The 25,287-nt window shown below is 41.3% G+C and overlaps 1 protein-coding gene across 1 annotated transcript; it reads right to left on the reverse strand.

Moving 5' to 3' along the window:
- Window positions 1-8,140: 8,140 nt before the first annotated feature.
- Window positions 8,141-25,038, reverse strand: LOC141134069 (uncharacterized). The gene is made up of 3 exons (XM_073623655.1): window positions 24,113-25,038; window positions 14,584-14,608; window positions 8,141-8,959 (listed from the first exon to the last, which is right to left on the reverse strand). Exons 1-3 carry the CDS (start codon window positions 25,036-25,038, stop codon window positions 8,141-8,143), a joined length of 1,770 nt encoding a protein of 589 aa, XP_073479756.1.
- Between the last annotated feature and the right edge of the window lie 249 nt (window positions 25,039-25,287).

The raw sequence follows: 25,287 nt of genomic DNA on the forward strand, positions 1-25,287 counted from the left end.
TGGGATGAGGTGACAAGGGAGTTTGAGAGCAGGAGGTCTTGGGAGGAGCGAAGAGAACGATTAGGTTGGTATTTTGTGACTAGGTTAGAGATGTAGCTAGGGGCCAGGTTGTGGATGGCTTTGTAAGTTATAGTTAGTATCTTGAATTTAATTCGGTGACTGAGTGGCAGCCAATGGAGGGATTGGCAGAGGGGTGTAGCAGACGCTGAGCGGTTTGTGTGGTGGATGAGCCTGGCCGCAGCGTTCATGATGGACTGAAGTGGGGATAGCCTATTTAGAGGTAAACCAATGAGGAGGGAGTTGCAGTAGTCAAGGCGGGAGATGACCAGGGAGTGGATTAGAAGCTTTGTGGTGTCATTGGTTAGGAAGGGGCGTATCTTGGAGATGTTGCGAAGACAGAGGCGGCAAGCTTTGGATAGTGATAGAATGTGGGGTCGAAAGGTTAGTTCAGAGTCCAGGATTACACCTAGGACCTTGGCGTGGGGAGATGGGTTGATAGTTGAGCCGTTGATCTTGACAGGGAGATCAGGGGAAGTGGCACCTGAGGGAGGAAATATCATGAGCTCGGTTTTGGATAGGTTGAGTTTGAGAAAGTGATGTGACATCCAGGCTGATATGTCTGCTAATAAGTTGGTAATGCGTGAGGAGACAGATGGAGAGAGCTGGGGGGTGGAGAGATAGATTTAGGTGTCATCAGCGTAGAGATGATATTTAAAGCCGTGGGAGGCAATCAATTGACCCAGGGAGGTGGTGTAGATTGAGAAAAGGAGAGGTCCGAGAACAGAACCTTGGGGGACCCCGACGGAAAAAGGAAGAGGAGAAGAGGAAGTAGAGTTGTAAGTGACACTGAAGGAGCGGTGGGATAGGTAGGATGAGAACCAGCGAAGAGTACAGTCACGGAGACCAAAGGAGTGGAGTTTTTTGAGGAGGAGGGGGTGGTCCACTGTGTCAAAGGCAGCAGAGAGGTCCAGGAGAAGTAGTACAGAATAGTGTCCATTGGCTTTAGCCATTAGTAGGTCATTTGAGAGTTTAAGGAGAGCAGTTTCCGTGGAGTGTTGAGGGCGAAAACCGGACTGAAGGGGATCAAGAAGTTTATTCATGGTCAGATGGTCGCTTAATCGGTTGTAGACCAGTCTTTCAAGAAGTTTGGAGGAGAAGGAGAGTAAGGAGATGGGACGTAAGTTGTTGAGATTGGTGGGATCCAGTGAGGGCTTTTTTAGTATGGGGGTGACTAGCGCATGTTTTAGAGAGTTTGGGAAGATGCCACAAGAGAGGGAGAGGTTGAAAATGTGAGTTAGAGAGCGTAGAATCGAGTCAGAGGGTGAGCGTAGCATTTGCGAGGGAACAGGATCCAGGGGGCAAGTGGTTAGATGAGTGCTAGATAAAAGTTTAGCAACCTCAGTAGTAGTAGCAGGGTTGAATGAGGGAAGTAATGATTGTATCTGTGGACATGGAGTGTTGCATGGGGGAGGTTTTTGCGCATTGGCGATCTCCTCATGAATTGTATCAATCTTAGTTTTGAAGTGATTGGCAATCTCCTGGGCAGTGAGTGAGTTGGTGGGTGGAGGCAGTGGAGGACAGAGTAGAGTGTTGAAGGTAGAGAAGAGTTGACGTGGACTGGATGAGAAGGTGTTGATGAGTGTGATAAAGTAGGTCTGTTTGGCAGTGTGAAGGCAGGAGTAGTATTTTAGGAGGGCAGATTTATATTGTGTGAAGTCTTCCTGGGTCTTAGTCTTATGCCACAGGCGCTCAAGAGCGCGGCTACGTTTTCTGAGACTTCTGGTGTCATCTGTTTGCCAGGGTTGTAGCAGTCGGGGCCTAATTCTGCGTGTAGTGAGGGGGGCCAGCTTGTCTAGGGAGGAAGACAGTGAGCTGTTGTAAACGAAAGTAGCTAGGTTGGGACAGGACAGGGGGGAGATTTTGTCATAGAGGTGATCAGTAGCAGAGTAGAGAAGAGAAGGGTTGAGGTGGCGAAGGTTTCTGCGTGTAACTGTTAGGCGGTTGGAGGGAGAAGAGGTGGAAGACAAGGAGAGAGCAAAACTAATAAGGTGGTGATCAGAGAGTGGGAGTGGATTGTTGGAAAGGTTGCACGGAGTGCACAGATAGGAGAAGGCAAGGTCAAGGGTGTTGCCATTGGAGTGGGTAGGAGCCTGTATCCATTGCTTCAGGTCAAGCGATGAGGTTAGACTGAGAAGTTTAGAAGTAATAGTAGTGTTAGTGTTGACAGGGATGTTGAAGTCCCCAAGAATAATTGTGGGGATTTCAGAAGAGAGAAAGTAGGGTAGCCAGGCAGAGAAGTCATCAAGAAAGGCTGATACCGGTCCAGGGGGCCGGTAGATGACAGCAATTCTTAGAGAAATGGGAGAGAAAAGACGAATGCAGTGTGCCTCAAAAGAGGAGAGTATCAGAGAGGGAGGTGGGTGAAGAACCTGATAGGTGCTGCATGGAGCTAGAAGGATTCCCACTCCACCTCCCTTCCGTCCACTTGGTCTGGGGGAGTGAGTCCAGAGAAGGCCCCCATGGGAGAGGGAAGCAGGAGAAATAGTATCCGATTCATGAAGCCAGGTTTCAGTAATGGCAAGTAGGTTAAAGGAATTTGTGATGAAGAGGTCGTGGAGGGCGGTGAGTTTGTTGCAGACAGAACGTGCATTCCACAGGGCACAGGAAAAGGGGGGGCTGGTATTGGAAAGAGGAATAGAGACCAAGTTCTGTGGGTTGCGGCTCCTGCCAGAGGGTGTAGGGGGATGGGAGCAATGGGCAATGACAGATGATGGTGGCCCAGGGTTTGGGGATATGTCACCAGAGATTAGGAGAAGCAGGAGGGTGAGGGAGGTAATGTGGGACTGTGATTTATGTGAAGGGGCATGTTTCAGAGTACTGGAGGTTTTATCAGTGTATGGATGTAGAATGAGCGAGAGTTGGTAAGAGCAGTAGTAGGGGGAAGACAGAAGGCAGGGTGATATGTATAAGCAGGCGGGTGGAGAGGGGGGGTGAAGGTAAGAGAGTTTGAGGAGAGAGGTCAGGAGTGTCAGAAGTAGTGGTAGAGAGTGCATGTTACAGAGTGGAAGGAGAGCTTAAGAGAGAGACAGGGTCACCTGTAGTCTGTTAGCTGCTTTCCAGTGCAGATTGCTGTAATTGTTTGCTTCGTGCAATCGCTGAAGTGCAGAGAATGAAGTGCATATCACTTGTAGAAAGAATCACTTAGAGATAGAAGCCATAAGGATAGAAGCCCCTGCAATGTGCACCCCCCAGCAATGTGCTGACCCCTTAAGGATGCTCAAATATATACTGTTATAGGGGTGGGGTTGAAGTTCGTTAATTAATCATGAGTGACTATAAGAGTGCCTGGCAATCAAAGTGAACTTTTTGCTTCAAAAGTCAGAATAGCAAGAGGCCAAGACAAGATCAACACATAAAACTTAGGTAAGACAGTCCAGAAAAACAAATAATGTCATGGTTGTTCGCACAGGGCAGCAGATAGAGAAGGCCACATACCAGAGACACACACACACACAGAGACAGCAGGCAGATTCCAATTTCAGTTAACGGTGGAAGATGTGGATGAGCTGACACATACCAGAGACACACACACACACAGAGACAGCAGGCAGATTCCAATTTCAGTTAACGGTGGAAGATGTGGATGAGCTGACACATACCAGAGACACACACACACAGAGACAGCAGGCAGATTCCAATTTCAGTTAACGGTGGAAGATGTGGATGAGCTGACACATACCAGAGACACACACACACAGAGACAGCAGGCAGATTCCAATTTCAGTTAACGGTGGAAGATGTGGATGAGCTGACACATACCAGAGACACACACACACAGAGACAGCAGGCAGATTCCAATTTCAGTTAACGGTGGAAGATGTGGATGAGCTGACACATACCAGAGACACACACAGAGACAGCAGGCAGATTCCAATTTCAGTTAACGGTGGAAGATGTGGATGAGCTGACACATACCAGAGACACACACACACAGAGACAGCAGGCAGATTCCAATTTCAGTTAACGGTGGAAGATGTGGATGAGCTGACACATACCAGAGACACACACACACAGAGACAGCAGGCAGATTCCAATTTCAGTTAACGGTGGAAGATGTGGATGAGCTGACACATACCAGAGACACACACACACAGAGACAGCAGGCAGATTCCAATTTCAGTTAACGGTGGAAGATGTGGATGAGCTGACACATACCAGAGACACACACACACAGAGACAGCAGGCAGATTCCAATTTCAGTTAACGGTGGAAGATGTGGATGAGCTGACACATACCAGAGACACACACACACAGAGACAGCAGGCAGATTCCAATTTCAGTTAACGGTGGAAGATGTGGATGAGCTGACACATACCAGAGACACACACACACAGAGACAGCAGGCAGATTCCAATTTCAGTTAACGGTGGAAGATGTGGATGAGCTGACACATACCAGAGACACACACACACAGAGACAGCAGGCAGATTCCAATTTCAGTTAACGGTGGAAGATGTGGATGAGCTGACACATACCAGAGACACACACACACAGAGACAGCAGGCAGATTCCAATTTCAGTTAACGGTGGAAGATGTGGATGAGCTGACACATACCAGAGACACACACACACAGAGACAGCAGGCAGATTCCAATTTCAGTTAACGGTGGAAGATGTGGATGAGCTGACACATACCTGTAAAGAGACAGAAGGAATGATCAGGTGAGGCAGAGAATGAAGTGCATATCACTTGTAGAAAGAATCACTTAGAGATAGAAGCCATAAGGATAGAAGCCCCTGCAATGTGCACCCCCCAGCAATCAATAAATATAACTAAATCTATAGGAATGCCCATCTCACCACAGATTTACAGACATTGTTTTTAAAAAATTACCCCCCTTTGACTGCTAAACTCAGCAAACACTGAAACTCTGGAGGTCATATCATTTATCATTTTTGGGCAGGGTTACTGCGGCAAAGATGACAGTCCCTCCAAAATTGTTATAACTCTCCCCATTAAAATCACTAAAGCCTTTAACAAGACCTAAATAACTTTATTTGGGCAGACTCCCCCCCCCAGACTATCCAAAACAGTATTATATACCTCAGCACATAGAGGAGGTCTGGGGGCCCCTAACCTATGGCACTACTATCTGGCATAAAGATTCTCACAATTAGCTCAGTGGCATATATTTAGTTCTAGGGTGCCTTGGGTACAAATTGAATCGGATTCAATCCTCCTGTATTGTCTCCCTGGTCTCCTTTGGGCAGGCGGAGCTTCTCTGTTAACATTAAACCTTTAAACATTCTAGTCGCTCAATCGCTACAATTTTAGCAAGGTTATCAGCACAAATACGCACTTTCCCCTCAGGCCCCCCTCTTGAAGCCTTCCTAGGTGACCCAATGTTTCCCCTCTGGCTTCTCTAAAACCCATGGTTTTACCTGATGAATTTCTACTGGGGTTCTTTCTCTACATACATAAACTTGTAGAAGACTCGACATTCTCCTTCCAAACCCTGCAGTCCAAATATCACATACCAAATAGTGAAATTTTCCATTACCTTCAAATAAAACACTTTTACTCATCTCGTTTTAAAATTGACTCTGTCTCAAATCTAACTCAATACGAACTCATTTGTATGGAGAATCCCATCCATCCCTCAACGACCGTAAATCCACTGATAAGATATTATATAGGTCTAAATGGGAAGCCGAATGCTCTTTAGAACCTAAGATCTTAGATTGGGACATATGTATAGATAACCTTAAAAAATGCACGGGATCTCTGAACATCAGGGAGACTATGATAAAACTCCTCACAAGATGGTACCAGACCCCAACCAGAGTTCATAAATTTTTCCCCACAGTATCTCTCCTGTGCTTTAGAGGGTGTCAGACCTTAGGCTCATTTCTCCACGTATTGTCCCCATGTCCCCCAATCTGGAGAAAATTGACCTCCATTGCCTCTATAATCACAGGGGTTCAGCTTTCCCTTAATCCATCCCACTGTCTATTGTTTTCTCCCATCGTAGAAGCTACCACTCTTCTAATGAGACTGATTCACACAATCAGTGTGGCCATTCATTGGGTGGTTGGTGTGCTTGGAGAAATCCCTTGGTTCCACTACTTCAAGTTAAACTCAGAGTAGAATCTGTTAGCAGAGTAGAAAAACGTTTCCACACATTGTATCACACTATGCCTTATGACGAATTAAAATGGTCTCCTTGGTTTGATAATTGAAATACTTTTGAATAAACCACCATAATGATCAATGTTATATGTCTCCTTCAATATTAAAGTTTTTACTATATATTCACAAAATAATTGTACCATCAGCATTATTTTTGCGATTATACTTGTTATAATTTTCGATTGCAAAATTCTCTGTAGCACCTTTGAAACTTTCTAATAAAAGTTTATAAACTAAAAGCAAAAGATCAAAAAAAAAATTGTTCCATGACATCGCTCTGGTCCTTCAAGGCCATAGAGTTGATCAAAGAGTATCTATTTTTTGATAACCTATGGAAGCAGTCGGCTGCACAGTCGAATAGTTTCTCAATGAACTGGCAGAAATGGTAAGCCTTAGAAACAATGGAGAGTGTTTTATTTGCGTTTAAAAAACATTTTTTCTTTTACAAAAAACAAAATTTTTTTTTACTTAACTTTTTTATCACACATGATGTTTTTTAGGTGACAGGTTCTCTTTAATTAGACTTTTAGACCCTGCATGTCTCCTTTGGACTCCATTTAATGTTTTGCAATGCAAATTGCATTGCAAAACATTACTTGCCAACTAGCCTAGCCAGGAAACACCTAGATGCTGACCCGGAAGTGACATCACAGACGTTGCTTTCCAGGTCACAGCAAGAAGGGGAGGAGAGCAGATGTGTGTCTCCTTTGGGGGAGAAGCCACCAGTCTCGCAGATGGGCAAGCAGAGCCCATAAAGCATGGTGGGAGGAGAGCGCGGGGGCACCAGTACTGAGGGGGGGGTGAGCAGTTTCTGTGAGCACTGTCAGTTTCACACACAAACTCTGTGGCTGTAGGATTGTGTGTTAAACCCCCTGCTGTCAGGTCTGTAAGATGTACGGACCTGGCAGCGAAAGGGTTAAGAGGTTGCTTTACTAAAACTGGAGAGTGCAAAATCTAGTGCAGCTTCAACTTTTTTTCAGCTTTTTTTCAAAGCTTAAATGAGCAAACTACAGTTAGAAACTGGCTACCATGCACAACTGCACCAGATTTAACACTCTCACTTTTAGTAAATTAACCCCTAAGTGTTAGAACTTTTTATTATACAAGTGACAAAACATGTTTCATTTTACATGTAAATCATTTAGCAATGCCTCATTCACAGATTATAGGCAATGTAGAAAAGTACAGACACCATAGATGTATTTTCATGTTCTTACACTTTTGTAATCTCATGTTTTTATATTCATGCATTTTATTATGAAATGAAAAAAAAATACAAAAGATGTTTAAAAAGAATCAAAATGTTCTTCATACAAGTATGAAATCTACACTAAAATAAAGCATTATGAATAATCTTTATCTAATTAGAGCACAAAAGCTAATACATATTTTGAAAAGAGTCATAAAATGTACATTCTGCAAAGCAGTTCTCTCTTTTGTGGTCCATGCAGTATTTAAAGCTGATCTCCGGCTTTTAGTGATGTTTAAATAGTTTGTTTGGACCAACGGGTGTAACAAACTATTTACATCACTAAGACATGCAGCTGCTCTTAGCGCTGTATAAACTGTATGTAGCCTTAGCTACAAGTGCTGTGTTCTGGCAATGAGGTGGGATCTTCCTGTCCCACACCCTGAACAAACGCTGCTCAGCCATTAACAGGAAGCTTTGCATTTTCTGAAGGAATACAAAGCTTTCTCTGATTGACTGAGGTGCAGAGGTGGGCGGATGATATTAAATCCTCTGCCTCAGCCAGTCAGAGGAAGCTTTACATTCATTTAGAAAATACAAAGCGGTCTGAGAGTGGTAAAGCAGTGCCAATGCATATCTTAGTGAAATGAATAGTTTGTTTGGACCAGCTTGCTCCAAATTAAATATTGTAATTCAATAAAAGCTGGAGATCAGCTTTAAGCAGATATGTACAACATATGAAATATTTATAACATTCATATTTAACTAATTGAATCAGCTTCTTTTCCTTTGTGAATCCTCTGGTGTTGAGTAAGAGCTGACTTTTTAATAAAACACTTGTCACACTCCAAACATTTAAATGTTTTTTCTCCTGTGTGAACTTTTTGGTGTTCATTAAGATTAGATTTTCGCCCAAAGCACTTGTCACATTCTGGGCATCTAAATGACTTCTCTCCTGTGTGAACTGTTTGGTGTTGAGTTAAATACCATTTTTTCACAAAGCATTTGTCACATTCTGAACATCTATACGGCTTCTCTCCTGTGTGAACTCTTTGGTGTAGAGTAAGAGAATGTTTTTGCACAAAGCATTTGTCACATTCTGAACATCTAAATGGCTTCTCTCCTGTGTGAATCTTCTTGTGTTGCATAAGATGAGTAATTTGTCTAAAGCATTGGTCACATTCTGAGCACATGAATGGCTTTTCTCCAGTGTGAATCCTTTGGTGTTGCTTAAGTTTAGATTTTTCAGAGAAACATTTGTCACATTCTGAACATCTGAATGGCTTCTCTCCTGTGTGACTCCTTTGATGAGAAATAAGTTGTGACTTCTTATAGCAACACATGTCACATTCTGGGCACTTAAATGTATTTTCTCCTTGGTGAATCTTCTTTCGGTGGTAAGAAAGAGATGTCGATTGTGAGAAGCTCTCAGTACATTCTGAACATCTATATGGTTTCTCTCCTGTGTGAATTCTCTGGTGCATAGTAAGACCTCCCTTTGATGAAAAACACTTATCACATTCTGAGCACCCAAATGGCTTCTCTCCTGTATGACTCCTCATGTGTATAATAAAATTTGTCTTTCTTGAGAAGTTCTTATCACATTTCAAACATTTAATCATGTTTTCCCTTTCTGGATCTTCTTCTGGTGGTATAGAAATGTCTTCTCTGAAAAGCACTTGTTCAATTCTGAGTATTGAAAAAGTCTTCTCGCCTGTGTTAATTCTCCGATGATTACTGAGCTTTGCTGAAGGATTTCGCATGGATCATATTGCGCTGATTAGGATCTATAGGGATATGAACATACATTGTTATGGAATAAATATTGAATACAGATGAATATCAGTTTGAGAATAGCATTATGGAATTTTAAAACAGAATTTATTGTATATATATATATATATATATATATATATGTGTATATATATATATATATATATATATATATATATATATATATAGTGAAACACCTGCCTTTGCACACACATGAACTTTAATGTCATCCCAGTCTTAGTCCATAGGGTTCAGGGACTGATGTTGGATGAGAAGGCCTGGCTCACAGTCTCTGCTCTAATTCATCCCAAAGGTATTCTATTGGGTTGAGGTCAGGACTCTGTGCAGGCCAGTCAAGTTCCTTCACCCCAAACTTACTCATCTATGTCTCTATGGTCCTTGCTTTGTGCACTGGTACAAATTATTTGGTGGAGGGGGGATTATGGTTTGGTGTTGTTTTACAGGGGTTGGGTTTGGCTACTTCATTTCAGTAAAGGAAACTCTTAAGGTGTCAGAAAACCTAAACATTTTGGACAATTTCATGCTCCTAATTTTGTGGGAATAGTTTTGGGATGGCCCCTTCCTGTTCCAAAATGACTGCGCACCAGTGCACAAATGCGCTTCTGGAAGAATGGTCAAACATACCCATAGACACACTCCTATCCCTTGTGGACAGCCTTCCCACCATGAGTTGAAGCTGTTATAGCTGCAAAGGGTGGGCCAACTCAGTATTGAATCCTACGGACTAAGACTGGGATGCCATTAAAGTTCATGTGCATGTAAAAACAGGCGCCCCAATGCTTTTGACAATATAGTATATATAGATATATATATATCTATATATAGATATATATATATATGGACAGGATGAATGGAGGACTGAAAGAGTGATTTTTACATGACATAGGTACGCATCATCATTAACTAGTTTTTTTAATGCTTTCTCTTTATTGGAAATGTTTGCACAAGTTATCAATATGAGGAGCTACAATTTCTGGTGACCAACCCTTCATCAAGTTCACAAGCAAATTATTTCAAAGTAAAGCTGGACATACACTAGTAGTAATTCAAAATTAAAATTCGTACAAAAATTCTTAGAAAAATTCATACAAAAATTGTCAAAACATTCAATTGTTACTCAAAAGTAGTTCAAGATTTTAACCTATAACTTTTAACCCCCTTCATGACCAGGCCATTTTTTGCGATACAGCACTGAGTTATTTTGCGCGGTCATGTGACAATGTACCCAAATAAAATGTATGTCCTTTTTTCCCCATAAATAGAGCTTTCTTTTGGTGGTATTTGATCACCTCTGCAGTTTTTATTTTTTGCACAATAAACAAAAAAATACCGAAAATTTTGAAAACAAAACAATATTTTTCACTTTCTGCTGTAAAACACATCCAGTAAAAATTTTTAAAATATCCAATTTCTTCATAAATTTATGCCAATATGTATTGGTGTATGGTGTAACATGCTACATATTTTTGGTAAAAAAAAAATGTACTGCAGATTTAGTCGACTAAATCCAAAACAATTGCAGGTGACTAAAATGGGACTAAAACTAAAATGGCATTTTAGTCAAAAGACTTATGCCCCGTACAAACGATCGGACTTTCCGACAACAAAACCATGGAATTTTGTTCAAAGGTTGTTGGCTCAAACTTGTCTTGCATTCTTGCATACACACGGCCACAAAATGTTGGCAAACAATTACGAACGTAGTGACGTACAAGACGTACGGCAAGCCGATAAAAAGGAAGTTTAATACTCATGTGATATCTCCATTACGAACGCAAGTTTTACAAGACCGTGCGCTTCCAGCTCTTCCTTGATTCCGAGCATGCGTGTTTGTGCTTTGGACTTTTGTCCGATGGACTTGTGTACACACGATCAGAAAGTCCGACAACACACATTTGTTGGCTGAAAATTTGAGAGCATGCTAGCCAACATTTTTTGGTGGAAAGTCCGCCAACAAATGTCCGATGGAGCGTACACACGGTTGGACTTACCGCCAACAAGCTCACATGCAACATTTCCCATCAGAAAATCTGATCGTGTGTACGTGGCATAAGACTAAAACTGAATTGAAATTTGCTGCCAAAATTAACACTGATGGCCACACATTTATCGAAATTCAGCCAGTCCCTAATGCACTGCCTAAATTTTGATAAGTGAATGGTCTTACAAGCAAAAATGAAATATGTTGCAGCTTACTAATTATATGTGGTGGCTGCATTAGTTTTCTTTTCAGGCTTTTTTCCCCTCTGTTCTCACCTTGTGATTTGGCCAGTAACACATCTCTTGTATTAGAATGCCCCCACTCTGGATGAAGGAGCACAGGGGGCACCTTTGGACGGCAGTATTGTCAGTCTAGGGGGAGGGGAGTGTTAGATGGACTAGCAGATTTAAATACACTAACAAACGGATGTCAAACTCTAGCTAATACTTTATAATTAGCTACAGCAAACAGTTTTTATTTCTTTTGGGATAAAGGTTTTACACAAATAAAGAAAATAAAATCATTGTAAGCACCTCTGCCAGTGTTAAATGGTTTGCCTCATCCCTGTAACTGCAAGAGGGCTTGTTCTTTTGAAAAAGATTAGACTTATTGGCTGGATCACCAAACAAAAATAGAAGAAAGCAAGTCTAAAAAAGAAAACCAGTGCAGCCCTCTCATCTAAGAATTGGTAAGCTGCAATACAAGAAATGTTTTCTTTTGGGTTTAATGCTGCTTTGAGATAAAATGTTTGGAATGATTCACCACCAAAATGAAAAAAAAATAACACTCAAATTGGGAGAAAAAGTCCTGGGGATGCAAGTTTTTAATAATTATATTGTTCCTGTTAACTGTGGATGCTAGAGCATTTATATTTTCCCCCCTCACCCCTCACATTTTTGCAATATTTTGTAAATTTTTTTTTATATCTTTTCATGTGACAACAAGAAATGACACTTTGCTACAATGTAAAGTAGTAAGTGTACAGCTTGTATAACAGTGTAAATTTCCTGTCCCCTCAAAATAACTCAACAGACAGCCATTAATGTCTAAACCGCTGGCAACAAAAGTGAGTACACCCCTAAGTGAAAATGTTCAAATTGGGCCCAATTATCCATTTTCCCTCCCTGGTGTCATGTGACTTGTTAGTGTTACAAGGTCTCAGGTGTGAATGGGGAGCAGGGGTGTTAAATTTGGTGTTATCTCTCTCACTCTCTCATATTGGTCACTGGAAGTTCAACATGGCACCTCATGGCAAAAAACTCTCTGAGCATCTGAAAAAAATCATTGTTACTCTACATAACAATGGCCTAGGCTATAAGAAGATTGCCAAGACCCTGGAACTGAGCTGCAGCACGGTGGCCAAGACCATACAGCGGTTCATCATGGTCGACCAAAGAAGTTGAGAGCACATGTTAAGGATCATATCCAGAGGATGTCTTTGGAAAATAAACATTTGAGTGCTGCAGAGGCTGAGGGGTGGGAAGTCAGCCTGTCAGTGCTCAGACCATATGCCGCACACTGCATCAGATTGGTCTGCATGGCTGTTGTCCCAGAAGGAAGCCTCTTCTAAAGACGATGCACAAGAAAAGCCTGCAAACAGTTTGCTGAAGACAAGCAGACTAAGCACATGGATTACTGGAACCATGTCCTGTGGTCTGATGAGACCAAGATAAGCTTATTTGGTTCAGATGGTATCAACCATGTGTGGTAACAACAAGGTGATGAGTACAAAGACAAGTGTGTCTTGCCTACAGTCAAGCATGGTGGTGGGAGTGTCATGGTCTGGGGCTGCATTAGTGCTGCAGGCACTGGGGAGCTGCAAGTCATTGAGGGGACCATGAATGCCAACATGTACTGTGACATACTAAAGCAGAGCATGATCCCCTCCCTTTGGAGACTGGGCCGCAGGGCAGAATTTTAACATGATAACGACCCCAAACACTCCTCCAAGATGACCACTGCCTTGCTAAAGAAGCTGAGGGTAAAGGTGATGGGCTGGCCAAGCATGTCTCCAGACCTAAACTCTATTGAGCATCCGTGGAGCATCCTCAAATGGAAGGCTGAGGAGTGCAAGGTCGCTAACATCCACCAGCTCTGTGATGTTGTCATGGAGGAGTGGAAGAGGACTCCAGTGGCAACCTGTGAAGCTCTGGTAAACTCCATGCCCGAGAGAGTTAAGGCAGTGCTGCAAAATAATGGTGGCCACACAAAATATTGACACTTTGGGCCAAATTTGAAAATCTTCACTTAGGGGTGTACTCACTTTTGTTGCCAGCAGTTTAGACATTAATTGGCTGTGTGTTGAGTTATTTTGAGGGGACAGTAAATATACACTGTTATACAAGCTGTACACTCACTACTTTACATTGTCGCAAAGTGTACATTCTTCAGTGTTGTCACATGAAAAGATAGAATAAAATATTTACAAAAATATGAGGGGCATACTCACTTTTGTGAGATACTGTAGATAGATAGATAGATAGATAGATAGATAGATAGATAGATAGATAGATAGATAGATAGATAGATAGATAGATAGATAGATAGATAGATAGATAGACACGTCACCTTTTTTCTAGGTAAATAATATATTCCTAAAGGTGTTATTGACAATAAATTTTCACCACGTGTCAGTAACCACCCATGCAATCCATACATAAAAAGAAACCAAAACAAATAAGTTCAGAAATTAAGTTATGTGTAATAAAATGGAATGACACAGGGAAAAAAAATGAACACATGAAGAAAGGGAGCTGAAATCTATCAGTAATGGTACTGGCAAACTTTGTATCGATGAAGGAAGGATGAATGCAAAAAATGTACCAATACATTCTTGATAAAAATCTGCTGCCATCTACCAGGATGATGAAGATGAAATGAGGGTGGACATTTCAATAAGACAATGATCCCAAACACAAAGCTAAGGAAACTCTCATTTGGGTTCAAAGGCAAATAGACTGCGCATTTTGCAAAGTACAATTGCACTCTGCAAGTGCAGTTGCTCCAGAGCTTAGTAAATGAGCAGAAGCTCTGTGACTTCCACCATCCAATCATGTGCAAGTAAAAATGCATTTTTTCCTTTACCTGCACCTGCATAATGCAACTGCACTTTGCAAAGTGCACAGTCTATTTGTCTTTAGTAAATCAACCCCAGAGTCTGCTTGTAAAGTGAGAAAGTATAAAGGTGAGAGGCAAGATCATGAATAAACAGTGATATATTACTTTCTAACATATGAATGTTACAACTAATGTGATACAATGTTATGAGTGAGGATATTAGTACAATATAAAAAAAATGATAACACTGATACAGTGAGGCTGATTTACTAAAATACTTGACAATTATCATCCAATAAGTTGTATGAATTTTACTTCAATTAGAAAGTCACATAAAAAAAATTATGTTCACATATTACTTCTGCACATGACATTGTGTGAATATTGTGTGAACATTCTAAGCTACAATAACCTTAAATAAATTTAGTAAATCAGCCTGCATGCTGGTGTATTTTTTATTACTATAGAACTTTTATGCATTTTTAATTTGTACAGAAATTTGAGAAGACTGTGGGTCTTTATAAATCGGAGTTACCTTTGAAACACCTAACAAAACCATCACAAGTTCCAGTATGAATAAATGTCATTATAAAATGATGGTATATGGATATAAATATATCTGATCAGAAAGCCCAATGAATGCTTATTGATGAACAAATGTTAAATGTAATATTTGGGTGTAATACAAACAAGAAGTGTATGAAAAGATAGCAAAATGATCAAGATGAAATGGTCCCAATATATTTTAAAAAACTAATACTTTTCAGTTTTAATATGAACAATTACACATGTTATGGAATTTTGTTGTATAGAAATTTCTAATAAAAAAACCCTACTATGTGAAGTATATACTGTATAATTTCTTATTGCGTCTGTTGCTTGGATTTTTTTGTATTGAAACCCAACAGGAAAAAGTGCTGCAATGTAGTCCACTTGCTGATACCATAGATCGTGGTTCAATGGTCATAAACATATACAATCATCTAAACCATACAAGCATACTATCAAGAAAAGTGTACCCACCTGGTATAAAGTAGTACAGGATCCCTTAGTAGCTTCCTTAGTAGTTCCCTTCACCAGCAGTTCTTGTAAGTGACTGAGCCCAGCCTCATCTTTTATTTATTTCACCACCATTCACTAACATGAATTGTTAAATTGGTTAAAAAGGTGTGATCTACTTAACAAAAGGCATCTTCACAGTTTACATAGATAGTTTCAGCTTCTCTTTGTTTCAGCTCTCCATCGCAGTCACAGCCAGGACAATTCATTAACATTCTAATATGTGGAGGGAAGACTATAGGTGTGTAGCTTCATTGAAAATGAATAACAGTTGTCTCCCATTATTAGCATAAACAACAGGTGACACTAGACATATATTATCAATGACAAAAGAGACTGGAGATGGTTAAGCAATGTTTTGTGATCCTCAATAAGATTCAGTCACACGATCCCATGAGCTGTGTAACCATACTGTTCTGTCTCTGCAGATAAATGTTTACTTAGGCAGACATTTGTAATGATAAATTTATCATCTTGGTTTGCACAACATTAAAAAAAATAATAATAATTCACAGAGGAATTGCCTGCAGAGAAATTAAATAAGTATCAGTTAGCTGACTATTTGGTATAGGGGGATCTGTTTTGGTTAAGTTCAGTAAACCCAACCTTAGTGGCAAATACCAGTCAATGGAGGGTGAATCCTGTTTAGAGCCAATAGGCAAAAAACTGTGAAGAGGGCAATGGGTAGCTGGGCATTGCCATACCAGTCAATGGAGGGTGAATCCTGGTAGTAAAATCTGGCTATTTTTAGAGCCAATAGGCAAAAAACTGTGAAAAGGGCAATGGGTACCTGGGCATTGCCATAGGGAACATACAGTCAGGTGAGGGTCTTTTTCTGTGCATTACACATAACATTAAAAATACAGGAATCCTCTAAGTAGCCTACTTGGGAGGCGTCTTAACCTCCCTGATGGTATTCCCGAGTGTGACTCGGGGTGGATTTTCAGCACCAAAAGCCGTAACCCTGTGCCACACTTGGGGTCGCATCGCAGGATCCAGGTACAGCAAACTTACCTTGTCCCCAGGATCCTGCGATGTCCTCCCCGCTGTGTGCGAGCCATCCTCCACTCGATTCATCACAGTGCCGAGCTCTGTTCCCTGCGAGCGTTGCGACACACGGGGACGGAGAACGTCACCAAATTCAAAAAGTAAAACACACAATACATATACAGTACACTGTAATCTTACAGATTACATTACTGTACCAATTGATTTCATGTCCCTTTTGTCCCTAGTGGTTTGTCCAGTGCCCTGCATGCAGTTTTATATTATAAATGCTGTTCTTTCTGCCTGGAAACTGGAGATTGTCCATAGCAACCAAAACTGTTCCTTTACATCAAAAGTGATTTTAGACCAGCTAGAAAACAGCGATAATAAATCAGAATCACTTGCAAAATTGAGCGATAGCGATTTGTGGGGAAAACCGTCATCAAACACTGAAATTAAAGACAGCGACAATTCTGCAACTGAGCAAATTTCAGTGTTTTTGAGTTGATTACATTATTGAATAATTTGTATTATTATTATATTATTATTTGTTATAATTATTTATAGCTATTTATTATATTATACTTTTAGATTTCGTGTTTCAAACGTTATCATACCTGAGATGTCTACTAGACTCTTGTTTGGGCAGATTTAAGTGAGTTATTCCTAAGAATTACAGGCCTACAATATAAAACGCCAAATTTTCATGCAAAATAATTGTACCGCTTTCAGCATCAAAAATCTGAAATAATCATACCGCCAGGGAGGTGAAAGCTGTATGTGATGTTACAGAACTGTACACAGTGACAGCATACAATGGCAGTGACTATTTGGCTCTGGAATTGTTTTTTTATTTTTTTTACAATCAGCTTGCCTTACCTATTACAACACCTCAATCTGAATCATTTCTGTTTGAAAAAAAAAATATTTTCTTCAGGTGCTTTAAGTAGTAACACATGTTTGTTCATCAAACAATAATAGACTCACTTTGTGGCATGGGGGGAGGCTCCCGCTCTTCTCTTCATCTTCTTCTTCATCTTCTTCCCTTCTTCCTTCTTCTCTTCTTCATTTTCTTCTCCGGGCCGCTCCGCACCCATGCTGGCATGGAGGGAGGCTCCCGCTGTGTGACGGCGTCTCCTCGTCTGACGGTTCTTAAATAACGGGGGGCGGGGCCACCCGATGACCCCGCCCCCCTCTGATGCACGGGACATGACGGGACTTCCCTGTGGCATTCCCCGTGACGTCACAGGGAAGCCCCATCAAGTCACCGTGCGTCAGAGGGGGGTGGGGTCACTGGGGGCCCCGCCCCCCGTTATTTAAGAACCGTCAGATGAGGAGACGCCGTCACACATCGGGAGCCTCCCTCCATGCCAGCATGGGTGTGGAGCGGCCCGGAGAAGAAAATGAAGAAGAGAAGAAGAGAAGAAGAGAAGAAAAGAAGAAGAGAAGAAGATGAAGAAGATGAAGAGAAGAGCGGGAGCCTCCCCCCATGCCATGGGTGCAGAGCGGCCCGAGGAGAAGATAGAAGACGCCGCGGAGGAGATTCTGGACGAGAACGCTGGAGGAAGAACCAGAAGAACCAGAAGAACCAGAAGAAGAAGATGAAGGGAGATAGAAGAAGCATTTAAATAAAGGAATTGTCAAAAACTGTCTCTTGTCATTTTTAACATTTTTGACAGTTTTTTAGTGAAATGGTAGGGGTAAGTACCCCCTTACCATTTCACACGGGGGGGGCCGGGATCTGGGGGTCCCCTTGTTAAAGGGGGCTTCCAGATTCCGATAAGCCCCCCACCCGCAGACCCCCACAACCACCGGCCAGGGTTGTGGGGATGAGGCCCTTGTCCTCATCAACATGGGGACAAGGTGTTTTGGGGGGCTACCCCAAAGCACCCTCCCAATGTTGAGGGCATGTTGCCTGGTACGGTTCAGGAGGGGGGGTGCCGCACTCTCGTGCCCCCCTTTTTTCCTGCTGCCTGCCAGGTTGCGTGCTCGGATAAGGGTCTGGTATGGATTTTTGGGGGGACCCCACGTAATTTTTTAAAAAAATTTTGGCCGGGGTTCCCCTTAATATCCATACCAGACCTGAAGAGCCTGGTATTGAATTTAGGGGGACTCCCACGTCATTTTTTTTTTAAATTTTGGTTCGGGGTTCCCCTGTGGGGAATTCCCATGCTGTTTTTATCAATGAACTTCTATGTGTATTGTCGGCAATGCAATAGCCGCGAGTAGTTTTAAATGGGTTTTTTCCTTCGAAATGTCATTTTGCTGTCAGACTGTTCTAAACACGGGAAACATGCGCCCCTTTACAGGCATACTATAGACACCCCCCAGCTACGAAATTTAAAGGAATATTACACTTTTATTATTTGACTTTAAGCATTATTAAAATCACTGCTCCTGAAAAAATGGCCTTTTTAAAACTTTTTTTTGCATTGATCCATGTCCCCTGGGGTAGGACCCGGGTCCCCAAACACTTTTTATGACAATAACTTGCATATAAGCCTTTAAAATTAGCACTTTTGATTTCTCCCATAGACTTTTAAAGGGTGTTCCGCGGCATTCATCCCTATTAACTATCAGGCTGAATACCAACTTTACTGAGCTTAACCCTTTCAAAACCCTTTCAATGTAGTTGCAATGTAGTCCCCTGTGACGTCACAGGGAATGCCACAGGGAAGTCCCATCATGTCCCGTGCGTCAGAGGGGGCAGGGTCACCGGGTGGCCCCGCCCCCCGTTATTTAAGAACCGTCAGAAGAGGAGACGCGTCACACAGCGGGAGCCTTCCACCATGCCAGCATGGATGCGGAGCAGCCCGGAGAAGAAGATGAAGAAGAGAAGAAGATGAAGAGAAGAGCGGTAGCCTCCCCCCATGCCATGGGTGCGGAGCGGCCCGAGGAGAAGAAGATAGAAGACGCCGTGGAGGAGATGCTGGACGACAACACTGGAGGAAGAACCAGAAGAGCCAGAAGAACCAGAAGAAGAAGATGAAGGAAGATAGAAGAAAGAAGAAAGAAGAAAGAAGAAGCATTTAAATAAAGGAATTGTCAAAAACTGTCTATTGTCATTTTTAACATTTTTGACAGTTTTTTAGTGAAATGGTAGGGGTACTTTTGTACCCCCTTACCATTTCACATGGGGGGGCTGGGATCTGGGGGTCCCCTTGTTAAAGGGGGCTTCCAGATTCCGATAAGCCCCCCGCCCGCAGACCCCCACAACCACCGGCCAGGGTTGTGGGGATGAGACCCTTGTCCTCATCAACATGGGGACAGGGTGTTTTGGGGGGCTACCCCAAAGCACCCTCCCAATGTTGAGGGCATGTGGCCTGGTACAGTTCAGGAGGGGGGGCGCTCTCTTGTCCCCCCTCTTTTCCTGCTGCCTGCCAGGTTGCATGCTCGGATAAGGGTCTGGTATGGATTTTTGGGGGGACCCCACGCCGTTTTTTTTTTTACATTTTGGCATGGGGTTCCCCTTAATATCCATACCAGACCTGAAGGGCCTGGTATGGAATTAATGGGGACCCCACGTCATTTTTTTTTATTTTGGTTCGGGGTTCCCCTGTGGGGAATTCCCATGCCGTTTTTATCAATGAACTTTTATGTGTATTGTCAGACCGGCAATGCAATAGCCGCGAGTAGTTTTAAATGACTTTTTTTCCTTTGAAATGTCATTTTGCTGTCAGACTGTTCTAAACACGGGAAACATGCGCCCCTTTACAGGCATACTATAGACACCCCCCAGCTATGAAATTTAAAGGGATATTGCACTTTTATTGTTTGACTTTAAGCATTATTAAAATCACTGCTCCTGAAAAAACGCACGTTTTTAAAACTTTTTTTTGCATTGATCCATGTCCCCTGGGGCAGGATCCAGGTCCCCAAACACTTTTTATGACAATAACTTGCATATAAGCCTTTAAAATTAGCACTTTGGATTTCTCCCATAGACTTTTAAAGGGTGTTCCGCGGCATTCGAATTTGCCGCGAACACCCCAAATTGTTCGCTGTTCGGCGAACTTGCTAACAGCCGATGTTTGAGTCGAACATGAGTTTGACTCAAACTCACAGCTCATCCCTATTCAATAACCTTACATGGGAGTACCTGGCTGACCTCTTACCACGCTATGGGCTCCATGGAGAATTTTTTCATACCTTTAAGGCCATTTACACTAACCCTCAAACCAGAGTACGCATCCCAGGTTGCAACTCAGATTTCTTTAAAGTAGGCAATGGCACCCCTCAAGGTTGCCCGCTTTCACCACTCCTGTTTGCTCTTGCAATGAAACCCCTAGCATCAGCCATCCTTGGAGCTCCAGACATTACAGGATATACCAAAGTGGGATCCCAATACAAACTCAGTATGTACGCGGATGACATGTTACTGTTTATTACCAACCCTCCCTCCCAAATTTACTACAATCATTACATGATTTCTCTGCCCTTTCAGGTCTCACTATAAATATAACTAAATCTATAGGAATGCCCATCTCACCACAGATTTACAGACATTGTTTTTAAAAAATTACCCCCCTTTGACTGCTAAACTCAGCAAACACTGAAACTCTGGAGGTCATATCATTTATCATTTTTGGGCAGGGTTACTGCGGCAAAGATGACAGTACCTCCAAAATTGTTATAACTCTCCCCATTAAAATCACTAAAGCCTTTGTAGAGTCTTTTCAACGAGACCTAAATAACTTTATTTGGGCAGACTCCCCCCCCCAGACTATCCAAAACAGTATTATATACCTCAGCACATAGAGGAGGTCTGGGGGCCCCTAACCTATGGCACTACTATCTGGCATAAAGATTCTCACAATTAGCTCAGTGGCATATATTTAGTTCTAGGGTGCCTTGGGTACAAATTGAATCGGATTCAATCCTCCTGTATTGTCTCCCTGGTCTCCTTTGGGCAGGCGGAGCTTCTCTGTTAACATTAAACCTTTAAACATTCTAGTCACTCAATCGCTACAATTTTAGCAAGGTTATCAGCACAAATACGCACTTTCCCCTCAGGCCCCCCCTCTTGAAGCCTTCCTAGGTGACCCAATGTTTCCCCTCTGGCTTCTCTAAAACCCATGGTTTTACCTGATGAATTTCTACTGGGGTTCTTTCTCTACATACATAAACTTGTAGAAGACTCGACATTCTCCTTCCAAACCCTGCAGTCCAAATATCACATACCAAATAGTGAAATTTTCCATTACCTTCAAATAAAACACTTTTACTCATCTCGTTTTAAAATTGACTCTGTTTCAAATCTAACTCAATACGAACTCATTTGTATGGAGAATCCCATCCATCCCTCAACGACCGTAACTCCACTGATAAGATATTATATAGGTCTAAATGGGAAGCCGAATGCTCTTTAGAACCTAAGATCTTAGATTGGGACATATGTATAGATAACCTTAAAAAATGCACGGGATCTCTGAACATCAGGGAGACTATGATAAAACTCCTCACAAGATGGTACCAGACCCCAACCAGAGTTCATAAATTTTTCCCCACAGTATCTCTCCTGTGCTTTAGAGGGTGTCAGACCTTAGGCTCATTTCTCCACGTATTGTCCCCATGTCCCCCAATCTGGAGAAAATTGACCTCCATTGCGTCTATAATCACAGGGGTTCAGCTTTCCCTTAATCCATCCCACTGTCTATTGTTTTCTCCCATCGTAGAAGCTACCACTCTTCTAACAAGACTGATTCACACAATCAGTGTGGCCATTCATTGGGTGGTTGGTGTGCTTGGAGAAATCCCTTGGTTCCACTACTTCAAGTTAAACTCAGAGTAGAATCTGTTAGCAGAGTAGAAAAACTTTTCCACACCTTGTATCACACTATGCCTTATGACGAATTAAAATGGGCTCCTTGGTTTGATAATTGAAATACTTTTGAATAAACCACCATAATGATCAACGTTATATGTCTCCTTCAATATTAAAGTTTTTACTATCTATTCACAAAATAATTGTACCATCAGCATTATTTTTGCGATTATACTTGTTATAATTTTCGATTGCAAAATTCTCTGTAGCACCTTTGAAACTTTCTAATAAAAGTTTGTAAACTAAAAGCAAACGATCAAAAAAAAAATTGTTCCATGACATCGCTCTGGTCCTTCAAGGCCATAGAGTTGATCAAAGAGTATCTATTTTTTGATAACCTATGGAAGCAGTCGGCTGCACAGTCGAATAGTTTCTCAATGAACTGGCAGAAATGGTAAGCCTTAGAAACACTGGAGAGCGTTTTATTTGCAAAAAACATTTTTTTCTTTTACAAAAAACAAAATTTTTTTTTACTTAACTTTTTTATCACACATGATGTTTTTTAGGTCACAGGTTCTCTTTAATTAGACTTTTAGACCCTGCATGTCTCCTTTGGACTCCATTTAATGTTTTGCAATGCAAATTGCATTGCAAAACATTACTTGCCAACTAGCCTAGCCAGGAAACATCTAGATGCTGACCCGGAAGTGACATCACAGACGTTGCTTTCCAGGTCACAGCAAGAAGGGGAGGAGAGCAGATGTGTGTCTCCTTTGGGGGAGAAGCCACCAGTCCCGCAGATGGGCAAGCAGAGCCCATAAAGCATGGTGGGAGGAGAGCGCGGGGGCACCAGTACTGAGGGGGGGTGAGCAGTTTCTGTGAGCACTGTCAGTTTCACACACAAACTCTGTGGCTGTAGGATTGTGTGTTAAACCCCCTGCTGTCAGGTCTGTAAGATGTACGGACCTGGCAGCGAAAGGGTTAAGAGGTTGCTTTACTAAAACTGGAGAGTGCAAAATCTAGTGCAGCTTCAACTTTTTTTCAGCTTTTTTTCAAAGCTTAAATGAGCAAACTACAGTTAGAAACTGGCTACCATGCACAACTGCACCAGATTTAACACTCTCACTTTTAGTAAATTAACCCCTAAGTGTTAGAACTTTTTATTATACAAGTGACAAAACATGTTTCATTTTACATGTAAATCATTTAGCAATGCCTCATTCACAGATTATAGGCAATGTAGAAAAGTACAGACACCATAGATGTATTTTCATGTTCTTACACTTTTGTAATCTCATGTTTTTATATTCATGCATTTTATTATGAAATGAAAAAAAAATACAAAAGATGTTTAAAAAGAATCAAAATGTTCTTCATGCAAGTATGAAATCTACACTAAAATAAAGCATTATGAATAATCTTTATCTAATTAGAGCACAAAAGCTAATACATATTTTGAAAAGAGTCATAAAATGTACATTCTGCAAAGCAGTTCTCTCTTTTGTGGTCCATGCAGTATTTAAAGCTGATCTCCGGCTTTTAGTGATGTTTAAATAGTTTGTTTGGACCAACGGGTGTAACAAACTATTTACATCACTAAGACATGCAGCTGCTCTTAGCGCTGTATAAACTGTATGTAGCCTTAGCTACAAGTGCTGTGTTCTGGCAATGAGGTGGGATCTTCCTGTCCCACACCCTGAACAAACGCTGCTCAGCCATTAACAGGAAGCTTTGCATTTTCTGAAGGAATACAAAGCTTTCTCTGATTGACTGAGGTGCAGAGGTGGGCGGATGATATTAAATCCTCTGCCTCAGCCAGTCAGAGGAAGCTTTACATTCATTTAGAAAATACAAAGCGGTCTGAGAGTGGTAAAGCAGTGCCAATGCATATCTTAGTGAAATGAATAGTTTGTTTGGACCAGCTTGCTCCAAATTAAATATTGTAATTCAATAAAAGCTGGAGATCAGCTTTAAGCAGATATGTACAACATATGAAATATTTATAACATTCATATTTAACTAATTGAATCAGCTTCTTTTCCTTTGTGAATCCTCTGGTGTTGAGTAAGAGCTGACTTTTTAATAAAACACTTGTCACACTCCAAACATTTAAATGTTTTTTCTCCTGTGTGAACTTTTTGGTGTTCATTAAGATTAGATTTTCGCCCAAAGCACTTGTCACATTCTGGGCATCTAAATGACTTCTCTCCTGTGTGAACTGTTTGGTGTTGAGTTAAATACCATTTTTTCACAAAGCATTTGTCACATTCTGAACATCTATACGGCTTCTCTCCTGTGTGAACTCTTTGGTGTAGAGTAAGAGAATGTTTTTGCACAAAGCATTTGTCACATTCTGAACATCTAAATGGCTTCTCTCCTGTGTGAATCTTCTTGTGTTGCATAAGATGAGTAATTTGTCTAAAGCATTGGTCACATTCTGAGCACATGAATGGCTTTTCTCCAGTGTGAATCCTTTGGTGTTGCTTAAGTTTAGATTTTTCAGAGAAACATTTGTCACATTCTGAACATCTGAATGGCTTCTCTCCTGTGTGACTCCTTTGATGAGAAATAAGTTGTGACTTCTTATAGCAACACATGTCACATTCTGGGCACTTAAATGTATTTTCTCCTTGGTGAATCTTCTTTCGGTGGTAAGAAAGAGATGTCGATTGTGAGAAGCTCTCAGTACATTCTGAACATCTATATGGTTTCTCTCCTGTGTGAATTCTCTGGTGCATAGTAAGACCTCCCTTTGATGAAAAACACTTATCACATTCTGAGCACCCAAATGGCTTCTCTCCTGTATGACTCCTCATGTGTATAATAAAATTTGTCTTTCTTGAGAAGTTCTTATCACATTTCAAACATTTAATCATGTTTTCCCTTTCTGGATCTTCTTCTGGTGGTATAGAAATGTCTTCTCTGAAAAGCACTTGTTCAATTCTGAGTATTGAAAAAGTCTTCTCGCCTGTGTTAATTCTCCGATGATTACTGAGCTTTGCTGAAGGATTTCGCATGGATCATATTGCGCTGATTAGGATCTATAGGGATATGAACATACATTGTTATGGAATAAATATTGAATACAGATGAATATCAGTTTGAGAATAGCATTATGGAATTTTAAACCAGAATTTATTGTATATATATATATATATATATATATGTGTATATATATATATATATATATATATATATATATATATATATAGTGAAACACCTGCCTTTGCACACACATGAACTTTAATGTCATCCCAGTCTTAGTC

This window comes from Aquarana catesbeiana, linkage group LG03 (assembly GCF_042186555.1).
Source record: "Aquarana catesbeiana isolate 2022-GZ linkage group LG03, ASM4218655v1, whole genome shotgun sequence".
NCBI lineage: Eukaryota > Metazoa > Chordata > Amphibia > Anura > Ranidae > Aquarana > Aquarana catesbeiana.

Coding starts and splice junctions, on each gene's coding strand:
- LOC141134069 (XM_073623655.1), bottom strand. CDS start 25,038: ATGCGAAATCCTTCAGCAAAGCTCAGTAATCATCGGAGAATTAACACA. Junction 14,609..24,112: donor AAATGTTTGGAGTGTGACAA/GTGTTTTATTAA, acceptor ATTGTAGCTTAG/AATGTTCACACAATATTCAC. Junction 8,960..14,583: donor TCACACAATATTCACACAAT/GTCATGTGCAGA, acceptor TTCTCAAGAAAG/ACAAATTTTATTATACACAT.